The sequence below is a fragment of the Ciconia boyciana genome, chromosome 8 (genome assembly GCF_034638445.1).
Source record: "Ciconia boyciana chromosome 8, ASM3463844v1, whole genome shotgun sequence".
Classification (NCBI taxonomy): domain Eukaryota; kingdom Metazoa; phylum Chordata; class Aves; order Ciconiiformes; family Ciconiidae; genus Ciconia; species Ciconia boyciana.
In genome coordinates, this window is record NC_132941.1 from 42,279,865 (window position 1) to 42,302,553 (window position 22,689).

The 22,689-nt window shown below is 43.8% G+C and overlaps 1 protein-coding gene and 1 long non-coding RNA gene across 2 annotated transcripts; one reads left to right on the plus strand and one right to left on the minus strand.

Annotated features, from left to right (window-relative positions):
• The first annotated feature begins 1,379 nt into the window (after nt 1-1,379).
• LOC140655606 (dual specificity protein phosphatase 13B-like) lies at nt 1,380-12,326 on the plus strand. Its single transcript, XM_072870347.1, has 3 exons — nt 1,380-1,570; nt 2,268-2,488; nt 12,112-12,326. The coding sequence occupies exons 1-3, from the start codon at nt 1,380-1,382 to the stop codon at nt 12,324-12,326; spliced, it is 627 nt and encodes a 208-aa protein (XP_072726448.1).
• Nucleotides 4,942-20,006, minus strand: LOC140655607 (uncharacterized). Its single transcript, XR_012043813.1, has 3 exons — nt 19,891-20,006; nt 6,798-6,867; nt 4,942-5,344 (listed from the first exon to the last, which is right to left on the minus strand). It is a non-coding gene; the product is annotated as an uncharacterized lncRNA (long non-coding RNA).
• Nucleotides 20,007-22,689: the final 2,683 nt, after the last annotated feature.

Sequence of the window (22,689 nt, forward strand, 5' to 3'; positions counted from 1 at the left end):
TATGCAAAAGACATTCAGCAGTCAGTGGCAGAGCAAGACTTTGACTCATTGACTACAACTTCATCCATGTCCTAGACAGATGCTTCTGTTCTAAAGCTGCCTCAGTTGACAGAGTTCCCAATATCTCTGTAATGCAGATACTTGACTAATTTTTAGAACATAGAAAAGAAATTATTAAAAATATATATATATTAAAACATAACTCTGGTAAAAATAGAGTTTCTGTTCCCCTCTTCAAAAATCGTCCCAATGGTTCAAATCTGTAGCTAACACAAGGAACCACTATTCAAAAGAAATGTATCACATGGGAACAGAGTAATTCCAGAGATAAACTGATGCCTAAAAAACCTGTTTCTCCTTGTAATTAAAGTTCTTACTTCAAGATTAGAAATGGGACAGTTCTTGGAGGGGGCAGAGAGGAGCAGAATGCAAATGAAACAACCTATTAAAAAAATATATGAATGGCAGCTGGAATCACTATAACTTACTCATGCAGATTCTTTCTACCATGAACATTTGTCATCTGGGCAACAAGTACGGCTGGCAACTACCATTGGAAAGAACAAAAATACTCCTTACAGAGTTTCCCCTGTTTAAGTTGACAATTAAGATTTAACCAGTGAATAAGATTTTGCATGACCAATTTATTCAGCTCAGCTCAGTTTGTTGAGCAAATTATAAAAGACAAATCAGATAAAGTATATATAAGCAAGTCCTAGTTACGTGGTTAAAGGAAAAGCTCAGCATACGAAATTAGTAACTTGTTTCTATACCCACTGCATAGCTACATTTACACAATACATTTTCCGTAGCATTAACTCTTTCCATTCGGAAGCAGAACTCTCTTGCTGGCATATCAAGGACCAGTCTGTTTCACTGGGGTAGTAATAGTATCTAGAATTCCAAATAGGAAGTGGGAAAGTTCATACTACTACGAAAAAACCTTTAAAAATATAATCATGATGTTTTAATTGACTGTTTGACATACTTAGAAAGAAGGGTTGAGTAGTCAGGTCAAAATAAGCCTGCTGAGGCCCTGAGCCTAGTAGTTTGAAAAAGCTTTAGCTTCCAATTTGCCATAATAATATAAAACTTTATTTAAGAAGCACAGGCTTCGAAATCATTGTCTGAACCACAACATGGGACTATGGGAGCCACTGGACTGTTGTTTATATTGCAACAGTATTCCCAAGCCCAGTCGTGGCCTCTGCTGTGCTAAGTACATAAAGACATGAGAAAAAGACAATCTCTTCCCCAAAGAGCTTACTACTGTAACTGTGGGCAAGCTTTGTGAGGGGGTAAGGGAGGGTGAGAAGAAGAGAGGGCAACCTCAGAAACGTCTCTGGCTGGTGGTGAATGTCTGCCCTCCACCTTTCAGGATGGCCTGGGACTCCCTGTGCAGCAGGGACCTACTGCGCCCCAAGATAAGAAGTGCCTCAAGCCGGACGCCTGGCAGCCGGAGCAGTGCCGAAACGCCGACCCTGGAGGAGCTGCAGCGCCTGCTCTGGACACGCACACACCCCATGGGGCACGTGGATGAAGTCTGGCCAAACCTTTACGTGGGAGACCTGTAAGAGAGAGGGAAGGGTTGCAGGTGTAATGCAACTCTTAGCCCCCACCCTATATCCCCTCAAATCATCTGCTCTTTATTTAAAAAGAGAGCTAGGCACTAATTTGGTGCCTCACAGTAAGTCTAAGTGTTGAGCAAGGCTGAACTGTGCTTAGGATGCTAGCATAGAGAAAAGGCATCCTAAGTATCCCAAAATAATATTCCCCCTCCCGATTTCTCCTCCTGCATTAGTACAGGAGTCCCACACTGCAGCAGCCTGGTGGGGCTGTGGCATCGGTACTGCAGGCGGTCACGCCAGAGGTAGGTAAAACGGGATCAACCTGATGTTCTCCTCACATTGCCAGATGGTATCAGTCCTCTGAACTGATGGATGCTCAGCAGAGGTGACTTGGTGAGAAAGCAAACCAGAAAACTCTTGGCTTCTGCAAAATACCATCACCACCACCTTTTTATTTTTTGTCAGTTGAGAAGAACCTAAACTGATGTTTGGGGAAAAAAATGCAGGAAACATAAAAGTCAGTTTCTTAATGAGCCACTTCTGTCTTGAAGCATTTTGGTGGATGCTTTGCACCTGATCAACCTGTCAGAAAATAGCCACTACAACTTCATGCAGTTTTAACAAACTGCACCATCAGCAGCATGTTTTACTCCGCATTGTCATGCAGCAGGTAATATAACCCCCCCATCCTTCTTCCAGGTACGTCGCTCGTGACAAAGTGCAGCTGAGCCGAATGGGCATCTCCCATGTTGTGAATGCTGCTGCTGGGCGATTTCACATCGACACCGGACCCAAGTTCTACAAAGACCTGCCTGTCGATTACTACGGAGTAGAAGCAGAGGACAACCCAAACTTTGATCTCAGCATTTACTTCTACCCCGTTGCTCGATACATAAGAGCAGCACTGAATTCCCCAAGAGGTAACTAGACCATCTGTGCATGTTGCATACCTTCTGCATAGGAGCCAAGTAGGGCAAGTTACCAAATAGTATTTGGCATAAACCAACCACCTGCAGATGTGGGTAAGAATGGAGATACCCAAACTGAGAAGTGTCATGCCCGCCTGCTGATCTCCCACAGTGGGTAGGAGTTCCCCTGTTCCCCTGAAACAGGAAAGGATGCACTTAACAGGCTTTCAAAAGGGTTTTCCTTATGCCTAGTGCTATTCATTAGCAAAAGACAAAATAGCAAGTATCCTTTATTACCTATAGGGACACACAGACCTGGGAAGAGGCATGTACACTTGATCTTTTCAAATTAGTGATGGGGTTTAAAGTCTCCACTGTGCCACAAAACTGTACAGATACCCACTCAAAAGTGGGTAAAAAGATTTATTAAGAGAACAGTTATACACTCAGCAAACTGTTTTGCTTGCATCTTGGTGAGCTTTAATATCAATGAGGGCCCTAAAATACTAACTACTCAGCTTAATCATGTGCAGCTAGTAGATCTGATCTACACCGTACAATCTAGGAAAGGGACATGCAGTAACTGAAAATAGTGCACCTCTGTGCTAGATACCTCAGCATTTACTGCTGTTTGGAGGGCTTGATCCATCCTGTTAGAAAGTATTTGCCTTTGTGAAACTGAGGGCTGCATTTGGATTTCAAAACCACCAGCATCTTTGGGGAATTTGGATCTGCACCCATTTCTATTACAGCATACGCTATTTGCAATTGAAGTCATTATTGGTGGTGCTCCAGAGAAAGGTAAGATCCAAAATCTTTTCATGTGTGAGTAAAAAAAAAAGTTCCAAATCAATTGACAAAAACCAGAAACCAGCAGATGAATCGTGGTGGCCACAAAAGAAAACAAAACCAGTGCTTTGCAAGATGCATGCCCAAATACTGAAAGTTATGAATGCAGAACAAGTTAAGGCTCAAGGCAAACACAATGAACTCATCATGTCTAGAGTGCATATTTATCCCTACTCCCATGCTTTTAGATATTGCTTTGCTGAACTCCATATGGAAGCAGGGTTCTGGGAATGGAGACAAGGTGAAATTCAATCATATACAGTCCAGCTGTTGCTGACATTCATCATTTTAAGGAAAGTGCAACAGTTTAGAAAATATATAAACACAATGTTCTGGAAACATAATTTCCTGAGATACAGAAATTTAGCAGCTAAATACCCATAACCTGTGCAGGGATGAGACAGGGAGGGGATTGTTACTGACATCATTTAGAAGAAGAGAAAAAATGGCATTTATTATAAGCAGTGATGCTGAACAAAAAGTTATACCAGGTGACAAGAGGCCTGTTCATATTAAACTCAGGATGTAACGAGGTACTTCTGCTTGATTGAGAAGTCATTTAAGACTGCTGCTTAACTATTACAAGCAAATTCAACATCTTTTTTTAAATGGAATTAAATTATCTTTTTCACCTGGGAGGATAAGTCAAAGTTAAGACTATATGAGGCACAAACATATTTAAAACTATGAATCAAATACTCATTAGAATTAAGTAAGAACTGTTACTCCCCTCATGCTTGAAGAAAAATTCTGATGCTTTACACTAGAAGTCCAGAAAACAGCATGGTCAGATTTATTCCAGTTTTCTACCTTAGCTGAACAGAATACGTCTTTGGTGATGTAAGGAATTTATTTTTAAGGCAATTTCTTGAAACACGGATGCCAGAGCATGAGCAAAAGGAAGCAGGGGAGCATGCACTCATATACTCCTAATTGGGACCTATTCCTGTCACAGTGGTCAATGGCTGCATCACACCCTGAATGACTTCCTTCATCATCTTTGTCGTACAGATTAAGAAATACGGGCGCTACTATTGCAGCCATGCCATATAAGCATTATTTTATGAACCCTGCTTCCTTGGCTGCCTTTCCTTCAGCACAGCCCTGCTATGCCTTTGCCCACATAACAGAGCTGTTTGGGTAGGCTTAGCCAAGAGCAAGCAGATGCACAATCTGCCCCCTTCTCTGCAAGGAAAAACATGGTGTCAGGGAAATACTGGCCTTCTCCCTCATGCTCATGCTCAAGGGGCAACACCGTGAATATCAATCTCATCCCTTTGCATGGCCATCTGTACAATTTGCATTTTTCTGGAGTGCAGCTAAACCTAAGCATAAATAGCAGGGTTTGGTAAAGTCTAGCAGAAGAGGAAGGGAAAGAGAACTTGAACAGATGAAAGCATGCCATGAAAACTATTAAACTAACACCATGCAGAGAGAAAGACTCCCAAGTAGAGAGCTTCTCCTTTTAATTGACCTCTGAACATGTTTAAAACAGGCAGGTTAAAAACACCTGTTAACTTCCTGAAATGGCAAACCCTTGGGAAGGCATTGCCCTTCTTCTACTTCATTGGAGCAAATGAAAAGCCAGGCTTCCTCTCCTGCCTTCTTCTTGGTGGTGGTTATGAAAGAAGCTTAACTTAGGAGAAAAGGGTCTTCTCTCTTGACTCTGCCATAGCAGATGACAGCCCTTACGTGTTCCAGGTGTGGGAAGAAGGGACATGCCACCATTTAAAGCTCTCCGTAGGTTTCTTGCTATTTTCAGCTGTGACAAAATAGGCACTCGATTAATCAAGAAATAGAAAACTCACTCTGCACCTGGCTACAGGACAGTGACTAAAACATAACAGGAGATGAGAAAACCACAGTGGAGTGGGAAGAGTCCCTGGGGCCCACTAGCCCAGCTGAGCTCTCCTCCTGGGGAGCAGCATAATTCTGCTGGATTCAATGGAGCAAGGGCAGCTGGGGCCTTCACTCTGGGTGACAGTCTGGAGCCTGGTCTTAAGCCACACTGAATCCATCCTGCAAGAAAGCAAGGGCTAGTTCAGGACATTTAGCTCAGTTAATGATGAGTAGCAAAAGGACAATAAGATATTATGTGTTTTAATGACTAATTTGTTCAACAACATTGAATTTCCCAACTTGAATTTGGCCAACAGTTGAATGTGCAAACTTTATCCCCAGTGCAAACCCTTTGATGTCAGTAGAGTTACAGCAGGCATGAGCTGGATATAATATCCATAATCCGTTGTTAAAAACCAAGTGTTATTGTTCTGCACAAATCCCAGCCAGATGACAGTTATTGTCTGCCTCTGCAAAAAGTAGCTTGAGATGTGCGGTGCAACATTTCAAATAAGGATTGCAAGATTTAATAATGCCAGAAGCTAAGTGCCCCCACTTCTCCTCAGTTAATCCCATTATTCCTAAGGGATCCTGTTACATGCTCAGAGAGAAGGTTGCAACATGGCCTTCTAATGTGGGATCAGTCCAACTTCTCTTTCCCTGTGTGTTAAAACAAATGGGGGCAGGGAAGGCAGATTTAGAGGATGTCAGCTTGTAGCATGGATTCTGTGGTACAGAAGATCTGGTTATAACCTCCTTGCCCACCCCATGACAGGGGCATGCACCACGACTGCCTCTGTGAACGCTGCTTTCCCAGGCTGTGGTCCAGCAGCCACCCGGGAATCGGAGCCTCGGTACTGGGATGGTGCATCTCGGCTGCCTCCTGTGAGAGGCTGATGCAACACGCTGTTATCAAGACCACTGCGGTCAGCCCACGTGGTGCAGACATGCTTCAGGTGCTATTCAAATGCAGTATATCATGGTGGGTTCAGAGTGCCACTTAACCCATTTACAGCTACTGCTAAGACACAAGGGTCTGAGCCTGTAAACATGAACCACATAGCAACACAGTTTTTGTTTCCTGACTCAAGTTTAACATTCAATGTGTTTGCTACAAATAATCACATAGTAAATTCAAATCTGCTTTCATTAGAGCAATTTTACATTAATTAAATCACTTCACACGACTGATTTATCTGCAACAAACAGTCATTTTATTGTCAGAGTATCAGCATTTATCATAACCTCTGTGCATAGTGAAACAAAGGCTAACAATGTGGAATAGATATTGCACATGTAAAAGAAAATATACCTGCTGCATCCTCATGGGAACAAGTATATTAGCCATGCAGATTAGGTCCAAGGTCAATAGTTGGGGCTTGTCCAGGTTTTTGCTGAGACACTTTCTAAAGCTAGTTGCTGATCTAGGAGGACTCTTTTGAAGTGCAGATAAGCCAGAGAAGCAGGGAAGATCATTAAGTGTGTTCTTACTCGCCACCTCCTCCTCTCAGACACAGAGTTAGATATAAAAGGGTAACGAGCCAGCCTATACAAGCAGGAGTCTGGAATTTGTTCTGCTTCCTGTCCCCCCAACAAAAACACATCAAGCAATATTTAATGGCAGCTTCCTTACCTGTGCTCAGCTAGGCTTCAGTTCCAGACTGCAGGTGGGGCAGAGCATTTTCCAAAGCAGAAGGCTCCATCTGGGTGGAAAAAAAATGGACTCAAGAACAACTTTACAGAAATTAGGTTCAGAACAGCAAGTCTCCTGTCCCCCATCCAATTTCTGGCCAAATTCAGACTGAATTTCAAAATATTTAGTGATTCAAAATCAAATCCAACATCGAGGCCATCTCTTTTTGGTTGTTTTTTCCCCGCTCCTGGTGCAGTTCAAACCATAAATATGATTTCTTTTTCTTTTAGTTGTAGAGTGTTGGTAGCTTAGAAGTTTTCAGACAAAAAAAAAAAAAAAGTGGTTCTGGTTCCAAGAAAATTTTTCAGAACATGTTGTTCCTTGGCTTCTGTTACCTGGGGTGTGCATGAGGGTGAGTGTCTGGATTTCCCCAGTCCCTGCCACTGCATTGTAGTTAGGCCTACTGCAAACTGCTGAAGCATGGATTTTCCAAAGACCTTTTGGACTTAGCCCTATTCGCAGTATTTCTCAAAGAGAAATTGTGTCCTGACTCGGTTACGTTCCTCTGAAAATCTCAGACCTGGGTTATTTGGGTCTGAAGTGCCTCCTCTAGGGAAGATAATACAGCATACGTATCCTACAAGGTTGGTGTGAAGGCTAATGATAGTGCAGCACATTGAAAAAAAAGTCTAGTGAAAATTCAAATTAGCATTATCTTTTAGCAAGGGTGCAAAGCATTTCTCCACATTCCCATAAAAAGTAGGACTTCACTTCCAAGAATCCCCATGGAGTTAATGGAATTGACAGAGAGATGTAATTTAACTTGAATAATGGCATCAGTATCTCAATAAATTCTGTGAAGCTGTATCTGAATGGGAAAACACAAATAGAAATCACTTGATCTTCTAATTCTGCAAAACTGACATTACGTTAGAAAAACCTCTTCCTTCCCCCAAAGGTTTCGATGCCCAGTCCAAGTCTGCTGTCACCAGAGCTGTTCTCGCTGCTTCCTTGGAGACTATATTTGTCCCTTTATTTCTACTGAAGACATGTCTATCTTTAGGGCTGAGCTCAGATTTCTCATGCCAGGATAATGAAAGGTGACTGTGTCACATATGTTGCGGAATTCAACACTTCTCTCAACCTGCTGGCCAGAGCAGGTTTTTACAACACATGCTCGTGCTCTCCGAGCATGTGGCTATGCCATCATCATTAGTCAGAACTGGAACGGTTGCTAAATAAATACTCTGTCACAAACAAAATGAGATTTAAGATGAAAAGCTGTGCACAAAGTACCCAGAATTAACACCCGGGGAGATGGGGGCAATCAGTCTGAGGTTTTTGGCTGGATCTAGGCTCATCATCCAACAAGGATATTTTTGTCTCACTCCCTGGTAAGAGAGAAATTAAGATGCTGTAAGCACAAACAGAACAAGGAACTAGCCCTGAAAAGCTGTCCATTCTTTCTACCTCTCCTTACATTTTACAGAGAAGCAGCATCTGAGGTACTTTATTCCACCTCCAAAGGAAAAAAAAGCAACATGGAATTGTTTTTACTGATTTTCATCTTTTTCTGGATATAAATTATATTGTTGTTAAATTGCATTTCTGTAGAGCTATAAAATTAGTAAACAACAGACTACAAATGTGACAGTCTAAAAAAATTAAAATTTAAAAAAAATGCAGAAAATACGTCATTTCAAACTTATAAAGATTTCCAGTGAAGAAGTGTTCTGAAATTTTCATGCTAAAAATACATCATCTTTTAGCTGCCTTAATGGGAGACAGAGCTGTCCATTAGGTGGTCAGAAGTTCAAATCTGATTCTAATCACTTGTTATTTCAGTAATGCCCAATTGCTGAGCCATGGTCTCTGGGAAAAGACTAGATCTGACTGCAGTAAAGGAAAAGAGAGTTTGAAATTTTTCAGGCATGGTTATAATTGAGTAGAACAACAGAACATTTTTTTTTCCAATTATAATTTTCTCGTCAAATCATACCAAGTTGAAGCATTTTACAGTATTTACAAGACGTAGGTTTTCAGATTCCAGAATGAGCTCTTTGCTCACACCCAGAGGGAAAGGACTGTCCTCTCCAGAGGGAGACAGTCCTGAAGGACAAAGGGGTCCAGGAGGGTTGGGCATTCTTTAAGAAGGAAGTCCTAAAGGCGCAGGAGCAGGCTGTCCCCATGTGCCGTAAGACGAAACAGTGGGGAAGACGACTGACCTGGCTGAACAGGGAGCTTTTGCTGGAACTCAGGAAAAAAAGGAGAGTTTACCACTTTTGGAAGAAGGGGCAGACAACTCAAGAAGAGTACAGGGATCTCGTCAAGTCATGCAGAGAGAAGATTAGAAAGGCAAAAGCCCAGCTAGAACTCAATCTGGCCACTGTTGTAAGAGATAATAAAAAAATGTTTTTACAAATACATTAACAACAGAAAGAGAGCCAAGGAGAATCTCCCTCCTTTATTGGAGGGGGGGGGGGGGGGGAACATTGCCACCAAGGATGAGGAAAAGGCTGAGGTACTTAATGCCTTCTTTGCCTCAGTCTTTAATAGTCAGACCAGTTATCCCCAGGGTAGTCAGCCCCCTGAGCTGGAAGACAGGGATGGAGAGCAGAATAAAGCCCCCATAATCCAGGAGGAAGCAGTTAAGGACCTGCTACACCACCTGGACACCCACAAGTCTATGGGGCCAGATGGGATCCACCCGAGAGTACTGAGGGAGCTGGCGGAGGAGCTTGCCAAGCCACTGCCCATCATTTATCAGCAGTCCTGGTTAACAGGGGAGATCGCAGCTGACTAGAGGCTTGCCCATGTGACCCCCATCTACAACAAGGGCCAGAAGGAGGATCTGGGGAACTACAGGCCTGTCAGCCTGATCTCGGTACTGGGGAAAATTATGGAGCGGTTCATCTTGAGTGTGCTCAACAGGCATGTGCAGGCCAACCAGGGATTCATGCCCAGCCAGCATGGGTTCATGAAAGGCAGGTCCTGCTTGACCAACCTGATCTCCTTCTACGACAAGGTGACCTGCCGAGTGGATGAGGGAAAGGCTGTAGATGTTATCTACCTGGACTTCAGTAAAGCCTTTGACACTGTCTTCCACAGCATTCTCCTAGAGAAGCTGGCGGCTCATAGCTTAGGCGGGTGTACTCTTTGCTGGGTAAAGAACTGCCTGGATGGCCGAGCCCAGAGAGTTGTGGTGAATGGAGTTAAATCCAGTTGGCGGCCGGTCACAAGTGGTGTTCCCCAGGGCTCAGTTTTGGGGCCAGTCTTGTTTAATATCTTTATCAATGATCTGGATGAAGGGATCGAGTGCACCCTCAGTAAGTTTGCAGATGACACCAAACTGGATGGGAGTGTTGATCTGCTTGAGGGTAGGAAGGCTCTACAGAGGGACCTGGACAGGCTGGATCGATGGGCCAAGGTCAATTGTATGGGGTTCAACAAGGCCAAGTGTCAGGTCCTGCACTTGGGCCACAACAACCCCATGCAATGCTACAGGCTTGGGGAAGAGTGGCTGGAAAGCTGCCTGGCAGAGAAGGCCCTGGGGGTGCTGGTTGACAGCTGGCTGAGTATGAGCTGGCAGTGTGCCAGGTGGCCAAGAAAGCCAATGGCATCCTGGCTTGTATCAGGAATAGTGTGGCCAGCAGGACTAGGGAAGTGATCGTGCCCCTGTACTCAGCACTGGTGAGGCCGCACCTCGAATACTGTGTTCAGTTTTGGGCCCCTCACTACAAGAGAGACATTGAGGTGCTGGAGCGTGTCCAGAGAAGGGCAACAAAGCTGGTGAAGGGTCTAGAGCATGAGTCTTATGAGGAGCAGCTGAGAGAACTGGGGTTGTTTAGCGTGGAGAAGTGGAGGCTGAGGGGAGACCTTATGGCTCTCTACAACTACCTGAAAGGAGGTTGTAGTGAGGTAGGTGTCAGTCTCTTCTCCCAGGTAACAAGTGATAGGACAAGAGGAAATGGCCTCAAGTTGCGCCAGGAGAGGTTTAGAGTGGATATTAGGAAAAATTTCTTTACTGAAAGGGTGGTCAAACATTGGAACAGGCTGCCCAGGGAAGTGGTTGAGTCGCCATCCCTGGAAGAGTTAAAAAAAAAGTGTAGACATGGCACTTTGGGACATGCTTTAGTAGGCATGGAGGTGTTGGTTTGACAGTTAGACTAGATGATCTTAGAGGTCTTTTCCAACCTTAATGATTCTGTGATCACAAACTTGAATTTTTCCATCTGAAAGCAATCCTTTTGACAAAGTTTCCTTTAATTTCACATAAGACCATTTAAAAAAAAAAAGTTGATCTCCCTCCAGCATGGGTCCAAGACGCACATTAGAAACCTGGGAAGTAGTCATGATACAGAATTGCATTTCTCTGGCTGCTTCCATTAGTGGTCACAGCAGAGAAACCTAAAGCAGAGCAGAGGGAAGGAGGGAGCTACGCTCCTGGATCCCTGGAAGGTCTTCCCTGAGGCTCGCTTACAGCAACATGGAAGGACTTATGATATTACTCTTAATGAACTCTTAATGAAGGTGCACACATCACACTGAAATCTCTAGGGAACTCAAAACATTTCATAAACCATTTTTCTAGTGATCACCCAACACAGAGGGAAGATGAAGGCATTAGGGAAGAACAGTGACTATAGATGTACAGGGTAGGCTATGAAAATAAAAAAACATAAGTAAGCTGGTGCAAATAGCATGTACAAACAGGCCGCTGTTCTTACTGCTAACACCCATTTTCCAACACACTTCCAAAACAAGGTCTGGGCAGTAGTCAGCACCTTCAGAAAGCGTTACTGCCCTAAGCAAAGAAGAAAAAAGACCTTGTGGAAAACCAGGAGCCTTCTTGTAATAACAGTGAGCACTCCTGAGCATTGCACATTTGAAATCCCAAGTTTCTAGGTCCTCTGGTAGTAAGCAACCCACCAAGGCTGCTTCCCATAGCACAGCCTTCAAGTATGAAGGCTTGAAGCTTCGCCAGCAAGTACGTCACTCCTAAAACTACATGTAAGCAAGCAGGGACACCATGGACAACAAGCTGGACAGGAGGGCTAAGGGCACGCCCTCAAGCTGACAGCTAAGCCCAAACAAGCGCAATCATGGATCCTGCAATACAATTATGAATTTTCTGTCCCCAGCCATTAAAAACCCCATTGCTCCCCAACCAGCACTGCACCAGCTCTGCTCTGCAGGGCTGAGCACAGCTGCTTGCTCAGCCCCAGTATCAGCACCACTTCCCTCTCTGGTCCAGCATGATAAACCACACCATTTGCCTCCTGGCATAATTGCATTTCTGTCTCCTTTTTTCCAGGCAAAGTACTAGTTCACTGTGCAATGGGAATCAGCCGATCTGCAACTCTCGTCCTCGCTTTCTTAATGATCTGCGAAGATATGTCCCTCACTGACGCAATTCAGACTGTACGCTCACACAGAGGGATCTGCCCCAACTCCGGCTTCCTCAAGCAGCTTCAGGAGCTGGACATCCAGTTAGGAAGAAGGAAAGGCAGAGGAGCAGAGGCCTGCTAGTGCCAAGGAGGCATGTCTCCTGGCACCGGACCAAGAGATGCTGCCCTCACTGAAGACAGTGCGAGGATGCTGTCAGGACTGCTCTGTAGCTGCACTGAGAAACTCCTTGGGAAATGGCTGAGCATAAGCAAGCTGGTAGGAGTTCAGTATGTACTTTTTGGATAAGCCCACTAATTGAAAGAAAATGAAATAAAGAAGGCTTCAGACTGGCAGTTTTGCCCACCTGGGCCTGTTTATTTAACTACCTATTGGGCAGGGCATAGGGAGCAGTTGGGTTTTCATGCAGAATTAAAAGGCAGCCCAGTCAACTTGAAAAAAAGACTCTTTACATGCTTATAATTGCATTTATAAGGCAAGAGGGAAAATGGCTAAACTAGTAAAAAGAAAAAGAAACCATGCGGTTTTTAAGCAAGTCTTTAACATTTCACATCCAGCTGGCATAGGGTGAGACTTCAGGTTTTGCAAGCTGACATGCTCCTTTAGTCTGACATGGTGACACTAGTCAGGATCCAACTCAGACCTTGGGCTCTCTCTATTACAAGCCATGGAGGCTCTTGCTGGGACCTTCACAAGTCCTTTCAGCTTCAAATCTATGGCAAATGCTCAGAACTTAAAAAGACCATGAGATCCTCAGAAGCTGATACTGGAGGTCCCAGCCAGACGCTGCACCCTGGGGCACGGCTATCGACAGCCCCACTGCTAGTCAGAGGGAAGGAAGGTCTCCCCCTGCGTGCATAAGGCAAGGGGCACACTGCCCACTGCTGCACTGCGGGCTGGCAGCAGTGCCAGACAGAAACATCCTCCTCTTGGCTTGCAACCCAGCGCTCCAAATCACATTCCCTAAATTTCCGTGTTTTAACGGAAAGCCAGAACCTAGTGTCATCGTGTCAGAGCAAAAATGAGCAATGCCTCTAATAAATCCAAAGCAGCAGCTCTGCATTTCGATTACTCTTTTACGCCCAATTGGCCACATTTAATCTTGTGAAGAACTCAAAGCAGATATTTGCTTCAGTGCAATTACAGCCACATACAGAACATTGGCAAACGCAAACAATATAGAATTTCCACTTGACGGCAGATTAATTTGGTGTGATGTTTTCTCTTGAGAGGTCTTAAAGGCTTGCAGTTCTGAAAGTACCCTGCAGTTTGTATTTATAGCACTATGGATGTTGAATAGAAAGAGAAGCATATACTCATTCTGAACTGAAGTTTCTTTTGCCTCCATACATTAAAAAAAATTAACTGAGCATAGCACACTTCCACTGCGTTTCTCATAATGCAATATGGAAACATGATTTCCCTGCAGAGCCTATAGAGAAATTCAGGTGCTGTTTCCACTTTTATAAACATAGTAAGTAAAACACAAGCAATGCTACAGACTAATTTCCTCTCAGGGAATGAGAGATGGGTCTTCCCTCCAGAAAGGGTCCCATCCTTTGAGACTGGAGCAAGCGGCCAAGAAGGGAGGTCATAGCTAATGATGGAAAAATCAGTGAAGTTATAGCTTTCACAGACCTCTTACTGGCTGCCACAGCAAGGAGATTAGATTTCAGTGAGCATGGTGGCTGAACCACTGCTGGCACTTGGGTCTCCTCCACCTCGGTCTGTCTGGGGATCCTTTTTTATTGCAGACCACGCTGAAGCTGTTTTGTGAGTAGTCTTTTCAGTTGCCTTACTAACCACTCCCTTCAAGTGTCTGTAACTCAGCCTATGCCAAGCCAAATGGCACTATATTAAAGCACAAGGGGCATATGAAACACAACGGTCCAAAATCTCCGTGCATTGAGCCCGTCAGGACAGGTCATAATTCCCAGCAAGCTGCACATCTGGAAACATCTGTAGCTGCAGGGCAGAATTTAAAGTGAACAACTTGTGAGTGACTGAGCCTAAATTTACCCCAGCTAGGCCTGTTAGCCATTGAAGGACTATTTCAGCTGGCCAGGGACAGCCATAGATTGCCCTGCCATGTGTGACTTCCAGCTGGGAGCAGTAAGTCTGGCTGGAGCTGCAGCCTGCCAGGAAAGCCAGGGTGCTGGCAAAGCAGGGCCGCTGGCTGGATGTCACTGCTACAGGTGTATAGTGGAGGCTTCCTCTTCTCTCTGAAAAAAAGAAACCAAAACCCCACAACAAACCCAATCAAACAATGAAGAACAAGAGGTCAAAACACTGACCCAAAGACAATAAAGTAGCTATCCAACCCCAGGACATAAAATTCCCTTTCTAGAAGAGCCTGGCCTGGTTCCAGCACTTTGCATTCCTGCAAAGTTCAGACAGTGGGAGGCAGGTCCCCCCATCTCCTTGCAGTTTCTCCACCCTCCACCAGATGACAGTACCTGAGCCCACAGTTACCTTCCCTCAACTAGGCAAGGGCTGCAGCATCAGGGAGGTGGCCTGGCAGGGGCACAGGTGCAGGCTCAGTAGTTGATGACAATTAAGCAGTCCTAATCTGACCCACGTGTTGCACACTGAGGTGGCTTACTGCCCCTGTGCTTAGTTAAGCAGAAGTCTCTTAAAATTACAGCTGGAATCAAGACAAAGAAAATGAAAACAATATTGGGGGTGGTTCCAGGTATATCTTGTGCTACAATTTCCAGATCCAGAGTTGCTGGCTCTTTGCAAGCCACCAGGTCAGCCCAAGCAACAAGGAATAGCTTCTTTCCACCACAGGCATCCTTGCTAACAATGAGGCTTTTGGTCCCAGCAAGCAGCTGTCAATTTTGCTGCTGCTGAGTCAGCAGAATGAAGCCCCTCTCGCTCCCCTGCAGGTGTATTGCCTCTGCAGCACCAGCTGTAATCACACTTGTGCAGTGCCCTAGCTAAATATTACCTGCCAAAGGCAATGTCAACTGAGACCACAGGCAGGATGGAAGTGATCGGTTGATGCTACCATCTTTTCCATGCCTACTTCTTACCCAGTGCAGAGCAAATGCTGAGGTTTATTTACAAACGCCTATCCACTCTGCATGCTTATGAAGGAGTGACCTCCAGCGCTGTGGTGGAGCTGGCGTACTTCACACAGAGAAGCCTGCAAGGGAGGATGGGCATCTTAACCCCTTTCCACAGAAAAGGCACCTGGAGTTTGCCTGAGCTGCAGCAGGATGTTTGGGGAAAAGCTCAACAGGATTGCTCTCCAGCCTCCAGAATTGGCATGAAAGCATGAGAATAGTTCTCTCACATAAGATATCTTGCCTTCACCAGCTTTTCCTCCCAGACTTTCAGCAATGATAAATACAGAGAATATTGCTGTGGGCATGTCTGCACTGCGTTATTTATCCTTTGGATTTGCACTTAGGGGTTTGTTTGTAAAAGGAAAGTGGGACCATAAATCTGCTCTGCAAAGAGCCAAGGGAAGAGAGGACAGAAATTTTCAACAAGTTGCACAGAAGGAGATGCTGCCAAGGACAGGTTTCCCATGGAAAGAAATACCAGCCAGGATATTGCCCAGGTACACAACACGTGTAGTGGTGACAGCTAAGAGTGTCAGCCTTTTTCTTGCAGGTGCATTAATTCATGCCTCCTTGCACAGGTAGCTTTGGGGTTGCTGCAGCAAGGATGGCCCTACTATAGGACCTTCTTAAGTCATAGCTTTTGCCCTTTTTCTCTTACCAAAAAAAAAAAAAAAAATCTGAACTGGGACCCAAGTAGGCCACAAAGCTAAAAAACTAAGTGTGACCAAGACTAACTTGTCAGGGCTGAGTAACAAGCCACTGGACAAGCCTAAGTTGACCACATTCCAGAGTAACCATTTTGTTCATGGCCTTCAGCATACACACGACTGCTCTTTGGGTACAGCACCCTAAGTAACATGCAGTGCTTGTAGGCAAGGATGGAGCCAGGTAGTCTCACAGGCAGATCCCCTGGTTCTGCATTACACTGGCCTGTTCCGCTTTAGCCAGTGGCTCCCACTTCTGCTTTAACTTCGGCACTGCCCCCAAGACCAGGTGACTTTCTTCTGCATAACCCTGATGTCTAGATCAGATCTGCCCAACTCCTGCCAGCCCCTCCAGAATTGCAAAGCACTGTCAAGTCTACTTGCCAGACGTTATCCTTGTCCCATTATTTTTCATGTCTTGTGTTTTCCTGATAACAGGGCTGAGCTATGTGTTGCTGTTGAGAGGGGCTTCAAAATAGCTTGTGCTTTCAAATTTACTTCATAGTCTGAGGTTCAAAGAGTATATGCAGCTCCTGAAGCCAAGTCAAACAGGAATCTAGGGTCTGTGAGGCTTTCAACAGTTAAGTTTTCTTTAGGCTACAATTATTTTGCTTAGAAACTAGACCCTTGATCCATTGCAGGAGGCTGCAGTTTAATAAAGTCAAACAATTTGCTCTTTGCAACGTACTATTTGCGGTACAAGTATCATTGAGTTATACTGCTCCCCCTCACCGCTGCCTCCTGGAACCTCGTCTGTTTATATACAGAAAGCGCTCTCAGGAAGCGCTCCTAAAAATACCCAGCAATGTTAGCTGAGGATCTGGCTCTGTCTCTCCTCCTCCTGCTTCTGCCTCCATAACATCCTTCCATCATCTTCATGCTCAACAAGCCCAGCTGTTCAAGCAACCTTATTCCTGTCTCACCCTCTAAAAAATTGTTCTTTTCCTTCCTCCTCTGCCAGTAGCCATTCTCCACCCTGTCACAGAGTGCCTTCCATGACGTTGCCATGCCATGCCCCATCTAGTGTTTTCTCACTTGATCACTAAGTTACAGTGAAGCCCACATTGTCTTTATCAAATCCTTGAGCACACCTACATGGCTCTGCCCACTTTTCAGACAATAACAAGGTGCCAAGTCGGGGCAAAAATAGTATCAGAAAGAGAATAACATCTTTAATTACTGTCTAAAGGGGCATTTGAAAACTGCAAAATAAGAGGCAGTACTTTCCACAGACTAACTTTTAAAACCACTCTCAGGGAAGTTACCCTGGAGACAAAGCATCTCCCAATGGAAATACCATTGCAAATAAAAATATTTTCATAGTAGCACAAACAGAAAATCTGCACACTAAAAACCCAGCCAGCTGACAAAAACATCAGTTATTAAACTTCAGGTAAAATTCAAAAGCAGGTCTGGGACTCGGGTCACCCTTCTGATCTGTCTGTTGCCCAAGATGTGGGCAGAGCCTCCTCTCACGCAAAATGCCACTTGTCAAGGGATAGGGTCTTCCAGTTGCTGCAGTCTGATCCTGCTTGTTGCCAACAGTCCTCATGACCACAAAGATCTTGAGTGCATTCAGCAGGCACCCAGCACAGACCGAGATTCATAGAGGCACGGAGGATCTTTGATCCCTCAAGCTGTCCACATATCACCAATTGACTCAAATGTTTCTCTTCTGTAGGTGTTCAGCAGACAGACCCTGAAAATGAAAGCTCAACAACTCTTCTATTGTTGCTTAGTAGTAGACAAGATCCACCCTTGTGGTTATTCTCAGTGTAAAATTCTTCTGAAAGACAGTCGCTGTTCTACAAGCCCCTTACTATGAAAACAAAGCATCTAATTCATCTAATTCCTTCTAATTCAATAACAACTATAATTCCACAATTCATCTAATATTAAATATCAGCAATGAGATATTCACAAAAATTTACAATCAAAATGAGTCACCAAAGCCCTTAAGATTGCTTTTGGAGGACCAATAGGTTTTAGACAAAAATTCCAAAAAACCTGAGGAGCACAGAACTGTAAGAAGTGAGACACTGATAACTTTTCCCCTAAAAACATTTAGGTTTCTTACAATAAATAAATAAATGAATCAGTCCTTTACAAAAACCCCACCCATCACTGGAAAACCATCAGCCAGCAAAGAGCAAGCGAGGAATTATTTGCTCAGCTCTGGTGACAATTGGCTGTTACTAGAGTTATTCTGACACATTGTTTTGGAGAACATCTGTTTCCACTCTGACTCCTTTAACTTTCAGATGTGGAAAACAAAAGCTCATTTTCATGCCATGTCTCCCCTCTTCAGTTGGCAACAGTTGCGTGATTATGAAGTTATTGTTATGCTGGATGATCTGTTTGTCAGTTTATATTTTCCTATCATATCTATTTTTAGCTGCTCATTAGTATTACTTGGAGCCTCTCCTATAAATCTTAAACATTTATAGCACATCTCGACAATTCATCAAATGGAGCCAACCTCCAAGGAAAGGAAACCCAAACCACTTCCCCCTGCTCAGCTGAATGAGATTCAGATCCTTGTCTTTTAAACTTCAAACTCAACATTTTCCCATCTGCTCTTTATACACAACAGCCTTTTTGCTCCACACCAATATTTTATTCTCCATTCATAACTTTTTACTTCCCTCCAGAGGTTTCCTGATGCTTTTAGTCTGCTGGACTCATAGAAGACTTGGATTTTGGAGGGTTTCCCCCCCTGCACTCCATTGAAGGGGAAAAATAATCATTCAGCAATGAATGGCCACTTTTCATTACTCATTCACAAGAGGGACACAGCAGGATCCCAGGGCTGGACTCAAAGACACTTTTCTTTGCCATTCTCACAAGAGGAAAACAGCATTTTATCAGAGACTATTCAAGCTAAGGATATTTGGAAAATTAAATTTACTTTTTACTCTCTGTTCTGTTCATTGACTTGCATTTCTAATCCTCTGTGCATGCATGTATGACTATCAATCAGCTGCACAATTTTTGTAGCTATGACCACGCCTGGAGTTACTAGTACATGTGATTTAGCCAGGTCACCCTCACAGGGAACATTTCTAAAGGGTTCAGACTATAATGGCCAATGACAAGATGATTTCAAGAAATAATAACCAAAAGATGTTGCCTAGCCAAGAGTTTTGCAGAAGAAAAATCTCCACTCGTGAAGAAACGCCATCCCCTGCCAGGCAGTGCTCGGCTGCCAGGAGAGGCTGTGCAGCAGCTCCTGGCTGGTGGGACCAAGTACTGCCCCATGCCAGGGGAGATTGCTCTCCTCCTCCTCCTCGGCTCTCCTGGGGAAATCCCAGCCTTGCATGCTCTGCACATTTGAAGGCTAAGCAACACATTTCTCAGATACAACTGTTAATTGTCTGTATTTAATTAGCTGATACCTGACTGGAACACACAACCGAATAAAAAAATCAGACTGACCATCTTTTTAGTTTCCTACATATTTGAATTAATCAAAGGAGACAGCATATAACAAGAAATTAAAACTGTACCAAGGAAAACAGACCTAGTATGCATGTTAGTCTTACAGAGTGGCTTTAATTTAAACAGCTCATCTGATCAGGCAGAATAACTGTCTGTTGCTTTTTAGGGAGGTAGGGAGTACATGGGAGAAGACAGTACAGAAAGGAGTATTTAGATTTTTACAACCAAAGTTGCTTTCCATCAATTCACACAATTCTTCAGTTCACCTGATGTCTTTCCCTACTGTCATCTTCCATGGAAGAAAAGAAAAACAACTAAAAAAAACCCCAAACAAAAAAAACCCAACCCAAACCAGTTTAGACTCAGTTACGCCTCCATGCAGTTACAGCCCAATTTTACAACCACTATAACTTCCAGGAAGTCCAACAGTTTCTACCCTGTCCTGCTTCGCACCACAGACATACGTCAACTTACCTGCATCTCTGCTATCCCAGGTCCTTTCAGTCAGATGTCAAGTATCAGTGCCATAGCAGTCTGTCTGGCCAGTCATCCAAAAGCATTTCAAGAGATGAATACTAATATATCTTTTTCAGACTAGTCATGTTGACAACAGTCATCCCAATGCTCAGAAATGCCTGCCTGCCATTAAAGGTGCTGTCTTGCTAAAAAAAAAAAAAACCAAAATAACTTTTGGGCTACTTGGAAAAAAAAAAATCATGGGAGGCTAAAAGTTCTGTATATTCTAGTAGTTATCCCATGCAATGTACTGCAAGAGCACTTCGGGACTGCTGTGATTGTACTGACAGAATATTGCACCATGGAATATCAGCTCACGATGTGGAACAAACATTTTGGAAAAAAAAGCAAACTGTGCAGGCATAATGACTCACAGAGATGAAAGATTACAGCAGCAAACCCCAGCAAGTCAAAGAAAGCACCATCATATCAGGATCCCCTCCCCACCCCAACCACTTTTCCCATGAAAAGTAGTATGCCAAATCCCTTATAATTCTTTCAAATTAAAACATAAGATTAAACTGAAGATTGACACAAACTACAAGGTTCAAATCTTACCCAGATTTCCCTTAGCACTAGACACTTACAGACCTGGGATCTTAAAGTTTATTATGGTAATAGCAACCTTGGATCCAGAACCACAGCTAGACTCAGGCACACATACAAATCACCCCTTCATCTACCTAAGCAAGAACTGTATTTCTGCCAGCCCCAGATGTTCAGAACTCCTGTATCACATCCCCCCACTTTCCCATTGTAAGACTGTCTTTATAAAGCATGGGATTTTATTATTATTTGTCTTAAGGTTCATTGTTTTCATTATTTTCTTGACAAGGGCAATAAACTTATATTCCTCCTCCTCTCCCCTGCCAAGGAAAGCTGAGATTCTCTGGTAGATTTAGGAGTGCATACCATGTCATGAGACATGGAAAAAGCTATGAGAGCCAGAGTACTGCCACCTGGTACACCACCACCATGTTCTGGGGCTAAAGCAGCTGGGAGCACATGCTGTTTCATTTACTTGGCTATGCCTTAAAATGAGCAGTGCCAAGGAAGGATGTATACATACATATATATTACAGCATCATCAACATCCATGACATTGGGACATTTAACAAATCTTTTCACTTACCAGCAGCTCCAAGCCTGCTCTGTCAGCTTTGGGAAGGAACAGCCCTTTGTGAGCTGTCAGTCACGCTAAGATCACTGCTCAAACCAAGATGATTCCCACCAGAAAGTGGAAATTTGACCAGGCCCTGTGTTATCACATACAAACTGATGGAACAAATCTGTGTCTCAATTTGAAAGGAATCATTTACTAACAGAGCCATAACCAATCCATTTTTAAAATTTTCTTATTTATTTTTATTTTAAACATCTGGAAAGACCATATAATAACACGATTTATACAAGGCTTTAGTCTTTTGAAGGAAGATTTAGCTACATTAGCCCTTAAGATGTGTGAATTGCCCGATTTTGAAGCTATCCTTTTAGCAGTGTTGTATACACATACTCAGATAAGAGTTTGGCTGTAAAAGCAGGGAGAAAGTTGCACGTCACTAAAAAGTAAAGGTTATAAGATGAACCACTGCATAGTCCAAAGGAACCCATCTATAACAATGAAAACATAATCATTTGGTTTAGTTACTAATGGTATAAATATTTCATAGCATCAAGAAACACAACTCAGAAACAGAAAACACTTGCAATCCACACTTAACGCTACCGGGATGCAAGAGATGGGCCCCACAACACAGCTGGGACCATGAGCTTGCAGCAGGCTGGAAGCTCTGTGCTTGCCTTTAGACCTTCCTCAGATGCTATTGCTCACCCCGACGGGGGCAGAGGGATGCTTCGGCCCTGATCACAACAGTTGCATGACTGCAGGGTGGCTAAAGAGAGAGGAGAAGGGGGCAGGATGTAGCGGGGACCGCGGGAGAACAGGCACCCTGAGTCACCCCAGTGAGCTGCAGCTCATCTTGTCCAAAAGCCTGAACTCCCCCCAGAGCACAGCGATGCGTCACACAGGTTGTTTCTCACAAACATTAATATGGGCTTTAGGTTTTCACTGTCCTGCCATGGCCGCCTGAAGGATTTAGAGTTCAGGCTGAAGCCTTTTAGGAATTTCTGCCACAGCAGCATAGCAGGGCTCTGGAGACACTGATGGTATTTATAGCAGCCTGAAAATTGTACCTCTTCTCACCAACCGAACCAGTTCCCTGAGCTGAATGCTACAGCTAATTGAGAGAAGACTATCATACACCATCAGCTAAATTTACTGCTGGTCCTCCAGATGAGGTTGTGCTGACTGCATTGTGGCAGCAGTGTCTAAAGGGAAGTCATTTTCATTTCTAAATTTTCCCTCTAGGAACAAGAGTGTCTTCTGCATCTGCACTGTTAGGTTTCTATTTATAGGCTTGAACCCTGTGATGTAATTTCCTTTTTGTTTCCAAGGAAACAATATTTGATGATGTATTCTACTTTCAAGTTTTTCTTCCTTTAGGTTCCCCAACCCCCTGCTCTCTCCCTCCCTTTTTAAAGAGATAAGTCAACAGGTAAAACCTGTACTTACTTATCTCTGGTGTGCAGCATAGTTCTCTCTCTCTAAACCCAGGCTTATTCATATCACTAAAAAATTCAAGACATTTCAAAAATACACATAGCAGTAATTTTATGCACTGTTTATACATATTACTTTTCTGATAGTAATTGAGCTATAATTGTAGCAGGCAGCAACTCCTGTTGATAGCTCAATTT